Below are 13893 nucleotides of genomic sequence, written 5' to 3'. Positions count from 1 at the left end.
ATCAGAATCACTTATTTATTTCTTTCCTCACTCCTTTCGCTCACTGCATGAAATGTTCAAGGAGGTCAGTTGATTCCCCCAGGCCCATTCGTGGAGTGATAGACATACATGGGTACAAATAAAAGACCCAGAAAGCCAGTTAAGTGTGGTGTGTTTGAGCCCTCAGGCTTCCTGACAGGGCACAGGAGCTGAGGCTAGCCCTCTCCCACTCCTTTTTATTTGGACACAGACTGGGGGCCCCAGGCTCTTGCTGAGGTCCCCCACATCCTCACATCTAGCCTAAGTATGGGCCCTGCAAGATGACAGGTGTGGGGCTGTGAGTAGGAAGTCATCCCCCCTCCCGTGCGATTTGTGTGCAGAGGAAAGATAGGACCTGGACAGGGGGACTTTGAGAAGGGGTCAGGGAGTGGCAACTTCAGGGGAGGCTCTGCGCCAAGAGCCTGAAGCACGTGGTAGAACAGGCAGCAAGAGTTGCCAGGAGCTTGGAGCACGTGGTCTGAGCTGTCCTTTGGTGCCTCTGACTGCAGGGCAGGCGGCTCCAGCTGGTGAGGGTCCTCACTGGGGAGGGCACGAAGCTGGCGGGACAACACTGAGAAGACAAAGACTCTTTAGAGGCAAGCCAGGCTTCTCCCCTAGCCCGCCCTTAATGGTATCCTCAAGCCTCTCACCTCCACGCTCAGCTGGCAGGCTCCCCCTTGTGTCAGAAGAGTACATAGCAGGTACGAGGAGGAGACAGAAGGAGAACAGTAGGACCTGGAGTACAGGAAACAGGAGGTGATGAAGGGCTCTTGATTGCATCCCTGTCCCTGCTGCCTGAGAAGAGGATCTCTCCTTCCATCAGCATCCTCACCAGAACACAGGTGCTGCTGCTGCTGGTTTTGTTTGATATCTGAATCATCATGGCCTGGAGTCTCCTCAGCTGATCCAGAAGAGACCTAGGGGAAGAGGGCAGTGAGCAGCCCCTGGCCTGGCACCCTGAGATACAGTGAAACCCTCCTGTTAAGGCCACTCCCTCCGTCTGTGCACTGGATCCTCTCTTACTTTTTGCAAATGACTTCTCTCTGTGGACAAAATGCCTGAAGTTCCTCATTAAAATATCCCTCTGCTCTGGCGTGACTTAAAACTCTTTTGCACATACCTTCAGTACTTCCTACACTGCCCCATCAGCTATGCACATAATTCTCACCAGGCATTCTATGTTCTCTTCCTTCTGACTCCACTCATGTTAAAGAGTTCCAGTCAGACTGGACTATGCTGTGGTCTCTACCTAGAATACTCTCAACACCCCCACAAGAATCCTATCTGCTATTAAATACCATCTGCCCCATGAGGTCTTTCTTACTCTTTCTCCTCTCTCTTTCTTGGTACTTATCATTAGTTACTTGTGAATTTACTCGCCATTACTGTGAGCTGCTTGGAATTAGAGACCCAGTAAGGGCCAACCACCAGACCTTGCATGTGGGAGCTGCCCAGTTAGAAATCAAGTGTGGAGCAAAGGAAAAAGTGAGACAGCGCCAAATAGGAGGGATGAGAAGGGACTGATGTTGCAGAGCTGCTTACAGATTCTGTTCCTCCAGGAGCTGTACTCTGTTCTGTAGCTCCAGATTCTGGGCTGTGTATTTCAAGACCCTAGGGGAATAACAGGGATGTGGGGATGTGGCCTGTATCCTCCCTTCAAAAACCTAACACTTGCAATACTTTTGGAAGGTATTGGAACTCCAATTCCAATACCCCACCACCGAGTCCCTCTCCCGTTTATACCTGTTCTCTAAACCCCCCACATACACCTTCTTCTTCCTGCGGCTCTCCTGAGCAGACTTTTTGTTTCGAATCTTCCTCCGTACTCGTTTCAGAACTTGTTCTTCCATCTGAGAGAAGGCAGGAAAAGTTATCATCAGAGGAACACTGGACCAAAGAGTTGGAATGCAACTGAGTTCAATCTTCTTCCCAGTGCAGGAATCCCTTCTACAGCTTCTCTGACAAACAGGCACTTGGCTTCTGTCTGAATGCCTCCAAGGACCAGGTGTTAATGCCCTCATAGGCCGGACCCTTTTAATAATTTTAATTAAAAAAAAAAAAAACCTTCCTTATCCTGAGCCAACATCTGCCTCTCTAATTTCTAGCCTTTGGACTTACCTAGTACCTAATCTCTGGGGCCATATAGAACAAATGATCTTGAGCTATTTTAAGGCGCTTGACATTTCTTCAGAGTCAAAAAAAATCTGGGCAAAATTTTTAACTCGTCATCTTATCAGTATGGACTGCATCCGTTTAATATCTGTCAAAGATCTGGGTTCAAAACTAAACACTCAGATGTGCTCTGGCCAGTATAAAGAAGAGAGATAGTCACTGCCCTTCTAGAGGCAACACCTCTATTGATTACAGCCTCCAAACCCCATTCACTTTCTTAGTAGCCATATCACATTGCTGACTCATCTTGTACTTTTAAGAAATTAAAATTCTCTTAACCTTTCTGTCAGTGAATGTCGATTTCATCACAGTGTCACAATATTGTGCTTGTGAAGTTGCCATTTGTTGCTTGAAACTTAAAGCTCAGAATTTTACATTTATTCCTGTTATATTGCTTGGTCCAGCCTTGATAAACTCTCTAAAACTTAATTCTACCATTCAACAAGAGGTGGATTACCACGAAGCCAGTGAAATGTGTCAGGGCCCCTCACTTGCACAGTCCTTTCCAATGCCCTATACTAATGTTGCACTGATAATGTGGAATTCTTTTTTCTTAAAGAAAACACCAAAATTTTTATAAGCCCCACAAAACCAGGAGCAGCTCTTGCATCCAGCATATTAACTACATGCACCAGCTTCCTATTAGCAGGGAATTTGCTAAATTTCTCACCTCAGTCCTTTTTCAAGTTACTGATATAAAATTAACAGAATTGGCCTACTTGGGGCTCAACTTCCTTTGCTGCCTTGCTCCACCAATGGGAGTCTTACCTTAGTGAGAGGAAGTGTCCCAGGCAGAGTAAGCCCCTCCTTCTCCAACAGCCTCTTCTCCTCATCTGTCAGTATCAGCCTAGCAATCTCCTGGGGTTCCAGGGAGGTGGCAGCAAAGTTGCAAGGCAATATCAGAGAGGAATGGGGAATCCTACCTCCACCCATGCAATGTGGGAATATTCCTCCGTAAATCAAATCAAGTACCTGCTCTGCTGGCTCCTCTACATGCAATGGAGTCATCTGGGCCCCCTCTTTTCCATAGCTCCCGCTATCTGCAAAAGAGAAAATATGAATAGCCAAGCCCATCAGTCCTCTCCTCTCCCAAAACTTCTCTTACTTCAGACTCACCTAGATCTATGGAAATATGTTCCTGTGGTACAGAGTAGGTGTGATCATGGTGGACAGGACAGGAGTTAGAAGAGTTGAGAACGTTCAACGACGCTGGGGGACTCAGCAGAGAGCTCAGGAAATCCTCGGCCTCCCAATCCCTCAGTACCTGCACAGGGTTCAAATTAACAGGCCTTGACCTATCACCACCCCCTGCCTCAAGGACGCCCCCCTCCCCGCCCCGCGCCTCCCCGACTCGGAGCCCGTACCCACCTCAGAAAGCGGCAGCTCCCAGTCTAGCGGAGCCTCCACGGCCTCGTGGATCGCCGCCCCCAAATCTCCGCTTTCCTCTAGCAGGAAGTCCAGCAGGTCTTGGTCACCCGGGTCCGACGGCAGCTCCATATGGGACATCTACGGAAAGGATGCGTAGAAACACAGGGGTTCGCCCCTCCACCTGGCCCCAACCCCGAACCCCATGCAAGACACTCCCCTAACGTCAGTCCGTCTTCAACCGGGCTTGCCCCGGAGCTGCTAGCCGACGCTCTCAAAGGGGACACGCCTCCTGAACTCAAGTCTCCCCGGCTTCCAACACAACGGAAGTGACGCCCATGCCCCCAAGGCATTCTGGGACACGGAGTTCCCCTAGTGCGGAAGTGGCGCCACGTCCCGGGAGCCATGCAAATCGAGGGGGCGGGCATTCTGCTGCTTCCTCACAGCCTGAGGGCGGGCATTCTGGGATGCGGCTCCGCCTTCGCCCCAAGCTAGAAAAAGGAAGGATTCGAGCCTAAAAGGGAACTGGGGCGTCTTCTCCGGATCGCGCCGCAGCCTTGCTTCCTGCCAGGGAGGGCCTGCGGGTCTTCGGAGGGTTCCCGAGCATCGAGAGCTGGGGCCAGAGCAGCTTCCTTCAGTCCCCGAAACCATAGAGCGCGGGCACAGGGCGCCGCCCGCGGGTGGGGGACGCTCCGGGGACGGAAGTGGCCGCCGGAGTGTCGAAGGGAGGGCGAGGCCGGAGCCCGAGAGCCACCGGGAGGACGAGCGAGCCCGGTAGCGGGCCGGCGGGCGGGGCACAGAGCCGGGCAGCGCAGGTAGGCCGGACTGGGCCCAGCCGGAACCTCAGGATGGGGCCGGGAGGCGGGCGGGCGGGGCCCCGACCCTCCTGCGTCTCCTCCTGCGGGTCCTGTTGGAGAGGTCAGCGGCCAGTGTATCTCGGTTTGGGCTCGGAGTTAAGTAGGCCGTTTTGCGGGAGCCAGCCCCCTCCTGGGAGCAGTCCTCGGCCTGGGATAGGTTTTGGGGAGGGCGAGGAGTGGGGTGGTAGTGAGGCGCAGGGCGGGGATCGGCTTTGAGGATCAGCGGGTATGTGGATAGGAAAGCTTTGGGTGAGTTTGGGATTAGGTGGAGTTCGGTTTAGGACTCAAGGTTAGTTTTAGGAGGTATGAAGCCGGGGTTAAAATTTAGTGTTATTAGTGTGAGTCAGGTCCGTTTTATGTAGGTGAAGTTTGGATTACGGTCATTATTTTGTTTTTTAGGGTGGCCAAGATAAGTCAAAGTTACGGTTCAGGGTCAGGTTAGAGGTCAATAACAGGAATTAGGTTGGAAGTCTAGTTTTAGGGATAAGAGAACGTTGGCATAGTCAGTATTAGGGATAAAAAGTGAAGAGGTGGGTCAGGAATCAAGTGGCAAATGAGCTTTAGACCTAGGGGTCAACATTTAGGGTTAAGGTCAGGGGCTTTGGTGCTTTTTAGCACCATTTAAAGGTAAATATTAGAAATCAGGGATTGGATACAGGTGTCTGCTAGGAAAGGGGTGAATGTCAAAGCCAGTACTGGGAAACAGGAAACACATTAGGGTTGGGGTTAGTGTTAGGAATTAGGGGCAGTTTTAGGGGTTGTGGTTGAGGTCAGGATAGTGGATCTCGGACACGTGAAATTTAAGATTAGTGGTAGGTAGAGGCCCTGTTTTGCGAGGAGGTCTCTCATTTCTGTGTAGTCGCAGGGGCTTCTTTGGCCCAGAGAAATGACAGACTATTTTCAGGCTAGGGTTCTGGGTTTCAGCTAGAATTGCAGGCATCTGGGACTCCAGCTGCTTTATTCTACTCTCTAAGCCCAAGGCTCTTGCTGTGGCCACAACAGTTGAGGGGCAGAGGTTCGTGGACTATGTTGTTTACAAGATAGGAGGTGGGAAAGGGACAGGGACCCAGGAGATGTGTAAGGCCTAGTCCTGAGTAGGGGACTGCCTAGAGGAAAGGGGACTGGTGACTAAGGGGGAAGCAGACCAAGAAAACACTGTTGCCACAGGAGCGGGGGATGACTGATCCTCTGAAAGTTCAGCCCCATTGCTTCCCATTCTCCTCATTCTCTCAATGTTAAGCTCTCCACTCCAGCTCTCCTCCCTGGCCCTGCATTTCACACCCTTCTTGCATACCCCCTTACAGAATGCTTCCCTTGTCTTTAACTCTCTCATGTTCTTCATTTTGCCATGTGTTCCCAGCCTCAGTTTTGCCTCTCTTCCCACCCCTTAATCCGCACACATCCTACCTTAATTTACTGTCGCCCAACTCTGAGCTTTCCCATCATCTTAAAGCACTCTCCCACCATTTTCACCCGCTCATCTACCTGAATACCTCCTGATCATCTGCTGAATACTCCAGCCCCAGCCCAACACAACTGCCAAGTACTTCCGATGCCTGCTGTGTTCCATCCCTGATTCTAAGCCTTAATTTCTTGGTCCACTTGTAGATCCCCTTCCCCCACTCCCCTGACAGAAAAGAGGAAATGAGACCCAAAGAGGAAACTGGGTCTTGCTGATCCCACGCCCAGCCAGGCCACTGACCACACCCCCATTTCACTCCCAGCCTGACCCTGCCACTGACCACAGCACTATCCCCTACCGAGCCTGACCCAGCCACTGGCTGCACCCCATGCACCACCCCCAACTCCAGCTTTACTTAGACACTGCTGGTGTCCCTTCACTCTTTGCCCATCCCATCCTAATTTAGCCACTGACCACAGCTCCCTCTCTTCTCAGTCTCGTAGCCTGACCTGGCTTCTGACCTCACTGCATCATTCCCTGACTTAGCCACTGTCCACATAATTATTCTTCCGTTTCCCCCAGCCTGATCTAGTGACTGATCATATATGTATTTTTCCTACCATCTTCCCCAGCCTTTCTCTACACCTCATCTTCCCCATTTCCAGCCCAATGCAGTCACTGACCTCATCCCTTCTGCCCCTCTACCTGGTACTAACCACATCCCCATCCCTTTTTCCCTCAGCCTAACCACATCTCCTAACCACAGCCTCATCTTCACATTCCCAGCTTGTCCTTATACTTTCTTTCCCCCCTTCCCAATTCCTGACCTAAACTCAAGCTGCCCAGCCACTGAGTGACTGCTGATGACAAGAAGCTATGGGACCCCAGCCTGACTTTGGGCCCTGGTCCCTGAGGGTTGACAGGACAGACTGTCATCAGTTCCTATCAGTTCTACCTCTTAAAATTTCTGATGAGTGACATCCTCTCCACCCTTCTAACTCTGGCTTCATTACCCCTCACTTCTGCTAATGCAGTATCCTTCTAACTAATCTCCAAGGTAACTGCCAGAGTTATTTTCCTAAAATCTGGTTCTGGTTATGTCCCGTCTCTGCTGAAAGCCTCCCTTGGCCTCCTGTTGCCCCCTAGTAGGTATCATTCCTCATACTCTCCCTAGTTCTCACCAGCCTTTCCATCCTCATCTTAACTTCCCCATCACTGCTCCCTTGCAGGTATGCTGCGCTTCAACCAGCCTGCCTCTCACTTCCCTGAATGCTCCTCCACGATTGATTTCCTGCTTCTCCACCTTTGCTTATGCTATTCTCTCTGCCTGGAATGCTACCCCTGACTCAGCTCCAGCTGGCCTAGTGGAGAGAGCTTGGGCTTTGGAGTCAGAGAGACCTGGGTTCGGATCCTGTCTTCACACCTCATTAGCTGTGTGACTTTGGACAAGCACCTTGAACAAGTGTTTAACTTCTTTGAGCCTCAGTTTCCTTATCTGTAAAAATGGAGATAATGACACCTACCTTGCAGGGTTGTTGTAAGGATTAAATGAAATTATGTATACAAAGCAATTGACATATAGTCAATAAAAGATTGTTAGTATTTCTTATTATCTTTACTTTTTAAAATCCTAACTTCAAATGACACTTTTCATGGAGACTTTTTGGTCCCCTTTTCATCTAAAGGGATCTCTCCCCTGAGCACACACCTCTTGGCTCTTACCACATCCTGCCCTCTTTTACAACTGTATTTAGTTTATCCACTCAGCTGACTGGGAGCCCCTTGAGGACAAAGGCTAGGGCTTACTTTTCTTGGTTCCCAGCCACTCAGAGTTTGGCTGGGGGCCTTCCCCACAACAGACCCTCAGAAATGCTTGCTGGATGAATGGAGGGAGAATGTCCACATAATAGGAGGAGAGATGTTGGGGCGAGTTGTGTGCTTGCTGATAGAGGTGTATTTATGGGGAAGGTGTGGGCATGGGATGGCGTCTTTACAGGAAGATAACGTGGTTGTGATGGGATCTGTGTAGGGGCTGCATGTTTGAGATAACATATATAGAGACAGTGTAAGTAGCTTAGTAGGAAAGAGCTCTGTGCGCAGGCTGGGGTGCATTTGGAGAGAATAAATATGCATGGATTGGGTGGAGGTGGGGAGGGGCTGTGTTGGGGGAGGTCAGGTCCAGCCTTTCAGCTGCCCAGTCCAGCCCTAAATGAGCCTCCAGCAGCCTGAGGCCGGATATGTCAGTCTCACCCACAACCCTCCCCCCGCTCCCCGCGGTTGCAGACTCAGAGGCCAAATTTGGTAACAGACTGAGTGTTGCTCCCCCAACCCTCTTACATTCTGACTCTGTCTTCAGCTTTCTCTCTCCCTTTGTCCCTCTCTGTAACTCCTGTCTTTCTGCAGCTCCTTTGTGGGTATCTGCTCTAACTGTATTCTCTGTGTACCCCAAATTTCTTATCCCCAGTACACTTAACATTCCATTCCTTGCTGGGATTTGACCTGCTGTCCTCCATTCCCCCCCACCCCCAATTGCCCAACTTCTCTGGAATGCATCTCAGGAATGTCTTGAGGGAGGAGGAGTTCCCTGGGAGGGGAACCTGGGGGGGCATTGTTGCTGTTCCATAAAACATGATGGAAAGGGGAGCAAAGTTCTCAGGCGAGAGCAGGAACTGGATAGCTTCTCCCATACTTCCAGGGCCCTTGTTTTATGCCTTCCTCACCTCAAATTCACTCCTTAATTCTCTTTCCTCCCTCACCCTCTTGTAGCTCTGTGGAAGTCCACCGAGCTGGGAGTAAGGGTAGGCATGACTCATCTCCCTTATCGGGGTCTCACCAGAGGTTTCCGTGCTTGAGGAGGAAGGGGGTGTCCATATGTCTGGAGGAAATGGGGGGAGATGTGCAGTTTCAGCTGAGGGTGGGGGGTCCTTTCAGTCCTGCCCTCAGCTCCTCTGACTCCTCCAGCTTTGTTGACCCTCCAGCCCTCCAGCAACTCCACAACCAGGTCTGTGCACCTGCTAGGAGAGGTGCCTGAGGAATAGGGAGGTGGGCAGAGAGCTGGAACTGGGGAGACTAGGAGGGTCCTCTCTTTTTTTTTTTTTTTTTTTAAAGATTTTATTTATTCATTTTTGTCCCCCCAAAGCCCCAGTAGATAGTTGTATGTCATAGGTTCACATCCTTCTAGTTGCTGTACGTGGGACTCGGCCTCAGGTTGGAGGGAGAAGTGGTGCCTTGGGGCGTGCCCGGGATCCGAACCCAGGTCGCCAGCATCAGAGCACGCGCACTTAACCGCCAAGCCACGGAGCCGGCCCTGGAGGGTCCTCTCTTGTTTGGGAGTAAAGAAAGAACGAGCTGTGGTTTCTTCTCTTTTGAGACTCTGGACTGTATATAAGGTCAGAAATGGTCTATCAGACTCCTAATCCAGACCTTTCCCACATCTGCCTCCTATCTACTGATTCCACCTAGATTTTCAGTCCTCCTCACCTCATCCTTCCTAACCTCTTCACCTTCCAAAAACATACCCCTTACCACCTTCCCTGGTTCTCAACTGCCTTCTGTATCCCAACACCCCCACCTCTGTTTCCAACCTTCCCCCTAGTCCTGCCTTTCCCTCCTTGGGGCTAGCAGTTTGCCAGGAGGGGAATGGCAGGCTGGATTTGCTCATTCTCTGTTAAGAGGCACCAATCCTTGTATTGAGCTGGATCACATCATCAGCTGCCAGGCAGATTTGTCCCCTTGTGCACTGTGCGCCACCTGCTGCCTCCGGTGGCTCCTTCCAGCCCACTGAGAGGTGGTGCCTGGAGGGTGGGGGAGGGCAGGGTGGGGCTCCAGCTGCACTGAAAATACTGTCAGGGGAGGCAGCTGAGATGGAGGGCGGAGTCTGCGAAGGACTTACTGAAGAGGAGAGAGCATAGGAGGAGTTGTAGTGAGGACTGGGTATTAACTCCGTGACTTGGAAGGAGCAAGGACTAAGTTAGAAGGACTGGGCTCTTCTCTGACCTGCCTTGAAACTCTCCCCCTCCCCATCCCGGGTCTGATTACCCTTTTGCAAAGTTAAGGAGTTGACTAGATAATTTCTGAGATCACTTTGGGTTAGAGTCATGATCCTAGCTTGACTGCCAGGGAACCCAAATAGAGCCAGGCTCCTTGGGGAGGCCCCCAACGTCTCAGGTTAGAGGAAAGCTGGAACAAGAGTGGGCCTGGATGGCTTAAACAACCAGTACTTGGTCTCTCTGCCAGACCAGCTAGAGTTAGTGTTTGCAGGCTTCAAGAGCCCTTCGGAATTATCTAATTCCGAACATCTTCATTTTGCAGAGAAGGAGGCTAGAGCTGTGAGAGGGAAGGTCACATGATTAGTCAGGGCAGCTCTGAAAATCCCAGACAGGGAAAAGCCAGCAGGACATAGTGGGAGACAAAGAGAGAAAAAGACTGAGCCAGGAAAAAATGAAAATAAGGCAGAGGCAGGGCTGGGAAAGGATCAGGGACAAAGGGCAAGAGAGAGACACTTGGAAGAACGAAAGGAGGCCTGGATTCCAGTGGAGGGGACAGGGCGGTGTCCTCCGGTTAACACTGCATTTCAGACCTGCTATTGCACCTTGCAGACCAGCCTCTCCTTCAGATGTTTTAGATGGTTAGGACTGGTCCTTTTCATGTAAATAATCTTTCACTCTTTAAAATTATTAAATAAAACAAAAACAACCTCATTACTACCTGCTTTGGTGAGCCTTTCAAAAACACCCATCCCTGGGACTCCGTGCAGGGGACCTCCTCTTTTCCAGTGAGGGTGTGTTCTAATGCCCTGGTGCCACGGGCCAGGTATAGCCAGGCTGGAGAGGAGAAGCTGCCATCATGGTTGCACTTTCGCTGAAGATCAGCATTGGGAATGTGGTGAAGACGATGCAGTTTGAGCCGTCTACCATGGTGTATGACGCCTGTCGCATCATTCGTGAGCGTATCCCAGAGGCTCTGACTGGCCCTCGTGAGTCTGACTACCCAGGTGGCTGGGGTCCCTTGGTCCCTTCTCGTTCCCAGGCTCTTGGCCTTGAGAGATGACCCTGTTGTCCCCCAGAGCTACTGATCCCTCAGCTCTGTGCTCCTTGGTTCCCTCCCTCCCCTTTCAGCCCAGGGTCACTGGAGAAATAGTAAGGGGCAATAGTGCAGCTATTCAGCCACATTGGGGTCCTCATAAGTCTGAGGCGATCCACCCTCTCTTTTAGCCAGCGACTTTGGGCTGTTTCTGTCAGATGATGACCCTAAAAAGGGTATTTGGCTGGAGGCTGGGAAAGCTTTGGATTACTACATGCTTCGAAATGGGGTAAGTCTCGCTTCATCAAGGACTGCCAACATCCTCTCCATCAGCTTCCCCCATTCCACCTCCTACATCTGTCCTCTCTGACCCCTGCCCATGCTTTCTGTCTGTTACAGGCAGTCATATTACCCTGCTTTTGAGTGAGCTCCCATAGTCTTCCTTTTAGTAACCTACTTTCTTCCCCTCTGGCCGTGTAAAAAGGAAGTAAACCGTCAGCTTAAAGTGGGCCTCTACCTCCTTTTCCTGCCCCACAGGACACCATGGAGTACAGGAAGAAACAGAGACCCCTGAAGATCCGTATGCTGGATGGAACTGTGAAGACTATCATGGTGGATGACTCTAAGACCGTCACTGACATGCTTATGACCATCTGTGCCCGCATTGGTAAGGGGTCTTGGCGGGGCTGAGGGCTCAGTGGGGAGGCTCCAACTCTGCCAGAAGACCTGGATGCAGTGCCTGGGATGCTACCAACCTGTCCCCCTCCCCCAGGCATCACCAACCATGATGAATATTCACTGGTTCGAGAGCTGATGGAAGAAAAAAAGGAGGAGGTGACAGGGACCTTACGAAAGGACAAGACACTGCTGCGAGATGAAAAGAAGATGGAGAAACTAAAGCAGAAATTGCACACAGATGATGAGTGTAAGCAGAAATGGAAAAAAGAGGGCATTGGGAATGGTCAGGGTGGGAGGGGCAGCCGTGTATTCGTCATTTATTGAGCATCTGCTGTGGGAAGGCGCTGTTTAAGACACAGAAATGCATCAGCAATAAAGTCCTGTACTCACAGAACTTAACATTTTAGTGAGAGAGGGTAGGAAATGAAGAAATAAATAAAAAGCCAGAGGCCAGACAGCACAGGGGCCATGGGGCTTGGCATTGAGGGGACTCTCTGTCCCCCAGTGAACTGGCTGGACCATGGCCGGACACTGAGGGAACAGGGAGTGGAGGAGCACGAGACGCTTCTGTTGCGGAGGAAGTTCTTCTACTCAGACCAGAACGTGGACTCCCGGGACCCCGTACAGCTGAACCTTCTTTATGTGCAGGTCTGGAGAGGACTTGCCTGGGGCAAGAGAGGTAGGGGGAGGGGCAGAAGCACAGTGAGGGTGATCCCTCCACCCACACAACATTCACCTCCTTTCCCTCTGCTCTCCAGGCACGAGATGACATCCTGAATGGCTCTCACCCTGTCTCCTTCGACAAGGCCTGTGAGTTTGCTGGCTTCCAATGCCAGATCCAGTTTGGGCCCCACAATGAACAGAAGCACAAGGCCGGCTTCCTCGAGTGAGTCACCCAGTCCCATGTCCTGTCAGGGCCTAGCACTCCCTGCCATTGTAACCCCAACGGGCCTGTCTCCATCCAGGCCTTCTCCCCCTATTTCCTCTCCCGAGGTATCAGGGTTTTGACCCACATTGGTACCTTTTTAGCTTCCATCAGCCATTTGTCTTCTCCCTGGCCGCATGTGGCATGTAACTGTAGTCCAAAATCTCTGCCCCGGCCCCCTACCTCTGAAGCAAGCATGTAACTTTTGAGATTCTCTGAAGATTTTTACTGTAGTAGCCAGAGGGAAACGCTACATTTTCCTCAAAAGGAACATTAGATTTAAAAAGTCACACAAGTCGCATCCACTGGTATTTCTCAGAATGTACAGAGTTTGCTGTGGCCTTCTCAGCTTCCTACGTGCACGGTCATCCTTCTAGCGAGCTCCTTCTGCTCTTGGTTCCCTGAAATAGTGCTCTAGACCCTCTTTCCTTCAGGGACTGAGCTTCCAAGTCAAGTTCCCTCAGTCCCTTTCCCTGTAGGGAGAGACACAGGCTGCATTCAAGAGCTAATGCTAAGTCACTTCGATTTTAGGGACAATGCAGACTCTATTCCCTCAGTTTTCCTACTCTCCAAAGATAACACTGTCCTAGACATTTCCTCACACCCCTGGGCCCACAGTCCATGGCCCACATATCCCTGATGCTGTCCACTACATGCTGACCCTCCCTTTTCTGGTGTAGCCTGAAGGACTTCCTGCCCAAGGAGTATGTGAAGCAGAAGGGAGAGCGTAAAATCTTCCAGGTGAATGGGGTTAGGGGAAAGTGTTTGGAATGACCCGGGAGCCTTGCTGCTTAATCCTACTGACTAAATGGACCCCGCCCTTTCCCTGTCTGTTCCCACCTGCTTCCACCCACCAAGCTGTCCTCCTACCTCTCCTGTGCCAAGAAAGCAGAAGACCTGGGCTTTTAGTCTCAGCTCCATTACTGCATTTGCTGTGGAATTCAAATCAATATTCTTTTCTTTTCTTTCCCTCTAACATGGGAGGTTAGAGATCCCTGCGTAGGATTGATAGGAGAATCAGTGAGATAGTATACCCTGAAATTACGGTCATGCATCGCTTAACGATGGGGATATGTTCTGAGAAATGCGTCCTTAGGCGATGTCATCGTTGTGCGAACATCATAGAATGTACTTACACAAACCTAGGTGGTATAGCCTACTACCCACCTAGGTTATATGGTACTAATCTTATGGGATCATATATGTTTGGTCCGTCATTGACCGAAATGTCGTTATGCAGCGCATGACTGTACTGTGAAAAGTATATCTTTTTACAAATATAAGTTGTTATCCTTACTCTGAACATTCAGCCCAAAAGTCCTTCTATTTGACCTTCTACTTCCTAATTATCCGTTCATGTCTCCAGAATGTCTGCAAGTTCCTTAACTCTATCCCTTCAATCCTCGCTTCTGCATATCCTTTATCCGCCTCCATCCCGTCACCCTCTCATTGCT

The 13893-nt window shown here is 50.7% G+C and overlaps 2 protein-coding genes across 7 annotated transcripts in view; one reads left to right on the top strand and one right to left on the bottom strand.

The window, feature by feature from the left end:
- Position 1: 1 nt before the first annotated feature.
- CREB3 (cAMP responsive element binding protein 3) lies at positions 2–3891 on the bottom strand. 2 transcript variants are annotated; one of them, XM_058523494.1, is made up of 9 exons: positions 3559–3891; positions 3307–3454; positions 3163–3230; positions 2959–3048; positions 1786–1868; positions 1561–1629; positions 851–935; positions 669–753; positions 2–589 (listed from the first exon to the last, which is right to left on the bottom strand). In XM_058523494.1, exons 1-9 carry the CDS (start codon positions 3694–3696, stop codon positions 216–218), a joined length of 1140 nt encoding a protein of 379 aa, XP_058379477.1. In that variant the 5' UTR covers positions 3697–3891; the 3' UTR covers positions 2–215. The 2 variants fall into 2 exon arrangements, with proteins under 2 accessions (XP_058379477.1, XP_058379476.1); XM_058523493.1 differs by having other exon boundaries at positions 1762–1868; positions 3559–3888.
- Positions 3892–4003: 112 nt separating this feature from the next.
- TLN1 (talin 1) overlaps positions 4004–13893 on the top strand; it is a 32496-nt gene continuing 22606 nt past the window's right edge. For 2 of the 5 annotated variants that reach the window (XM_058523490.1, XM_058523486.1), the window contains exons 1-8: positions 4004–4370; positions 10571–10789; positions 11028–11125; positions 11374–11503; positions 11609–11761; positions 12020–12162; positions 12273–12400; positions 13120–13180. In XM_058523490.1, the coding sequence (XP_058379473.1) occupies positions 10660–10789; positions 11028–11125; positions 11374–11503; positions 11609–11761; positions 12020–12162; positions 12273–12400; positions 13120–13180 (843 nt within the window). In that variant the 5' untranslated portion in view covers positions 4004–4370; positions 10571–10659. Of the gene's footprint in view, positions 4371–10570; positions 10790–11027; positions 11126–11373; positions 11504–11608; positions 11762–12019; positions 12163–12272; positions 12401–13119; positions 13181–13893 lie in introns of those variants that run through there. The other 3 variants (XM_058523487.1, XM_058523488.1, XM_058523491.1) reach the window with 3 other exon arrangements.

The sequence above is a fragment of the Diceros bicornis genome, chromosome 28 (genome assembly GCF_020826845.1).
Source record: "Diceros bicornis minor isolate mBicDic1 chromosome 28, mDicBic1.mat.cur, whole genome shotgun sequence".
NCBI lineage: Eukaryota > Metazoa > Chordata > Mammalia > Perissodactyla > Rhinocerotidae > Diceros > Diceros bicornis.
Note: the sequence above shows the minus strand (reverse complement) of the source record. Positions and strands in the feature narration are given on the sequence as shown.